Source organism: Myotis brandtii, unplaced genomic scaffold (genome assembly GCF_000412655.1).
Source record: "Myotis brandtii unplaced genomic scaffold, ASM41265v1 scaffold2658, whole genome shotgun sequence".
Lineage (NCBI taxonomy): Eukaryota > Metazoa > Chordata > Mammalia > Chiroptera > Vespertilionidae > Myotis > Myotis brandtii.
In genome coordinates, this window is record NW_005360118.1 from 44,963 (window position 1) to 45,941 (window position 979).

The 979-nt window shown below is 42.3% G+C and overlaps 1 protein-coding gene across 1 annotated transcript in view; it reads right to left on the minus strand.

Moving 5' to 3' along the window:
- Window positions 1-775: 775 nt before the first annotated feature.
- Window positions 776-979, minus strand: part of ACR (acrosin) — a 5,717-nt gene continuing 5,513 nt past the window's right edge. The window contains exon 6 of the mRNA XM_005868245.1: window positions 776-951. Within this exon, the coding sequence (XP_005868307.1) occupies window positions 776-951 (176 nt within the window). The remainder of the gene's footprint in view (window positions 952-979) is intronic.

The window sequence follows — 979 nt, forward strand, 5'->3', positions numbered from 1 at the left end:
ATATATATATATATATTTCAGAGAGGAAGGGAGAGGGAGAGATAGAGACATCAATGATGAGAATCACTGGTCAGATGCCTCCTGCACACCCCCAACTGGGGAGTGATTGAGTCTACAACCCGGGTATGTGCCCTGACTGGGAATCGAACCGTGATCTCCTGGTTTATAGGTTGATGTTCAACTGATGGGGAATATAAGACATTCGGGGGGGCGGGGGCAAGACCTGTTTTCCTAATTACTCCCAGGCATTTAGAGACAATCTAACTTGCCCATTCTGACTGACTCAGGAGGGGCTGTGGAAGCCACCACAAAAGCCTGGTAGTTAGGAAACAGAAAGCAAAGAAACCGAAGGGTATAAAGGGAAAGCTTCCTCCATATCCACTCACTCAGGATTTGGAGAACTGACATCGAGTCACTGTCCTAGTACATGTGAAACATCTGAAAATAAATGGGTTTATCCTGGACCTCTGAGTACTCCCTGTGTATTTTTCAGTCGCCTGGTAAATTCTGTAACACAACCACTGAGACACGCCGGCCCGGCAAGGCTCATTTTTAACATGTACCATTAGGTGATTCTATTGTATGTGGTCCACACACGTTGACAACCCACACTTTGAGAAACACCATTCTATGAATATTTTATTTTATTTTTCTATGAATTTTTTATAATTAAATATTCTGCTTTTAAAATAAAAATAGATGTTTTTTGAGAAATAAAGAATTTTTTTTAAAAAGTCCAGAAAACCTCTTCTTAGAGAAATATTGCTTTATTTACTTATTCATCTTTCTTTTCCTCCCACGGGAGTGAAGGTTTCACTAGGCCTTTTGACAATAGGGTCAGCTCTTGGAGGCCTGTGGCCTCCATTTCCTCATGGCCTCTTCCAATAAAACTCCTCGTGTTCCCCTTCAGGGTCTCTATGAGTTGCTGGAGTCGTTTGGCAAAAGAAGGAGCTTCGGTAGGTTTAGTGAAAGGAGGAGG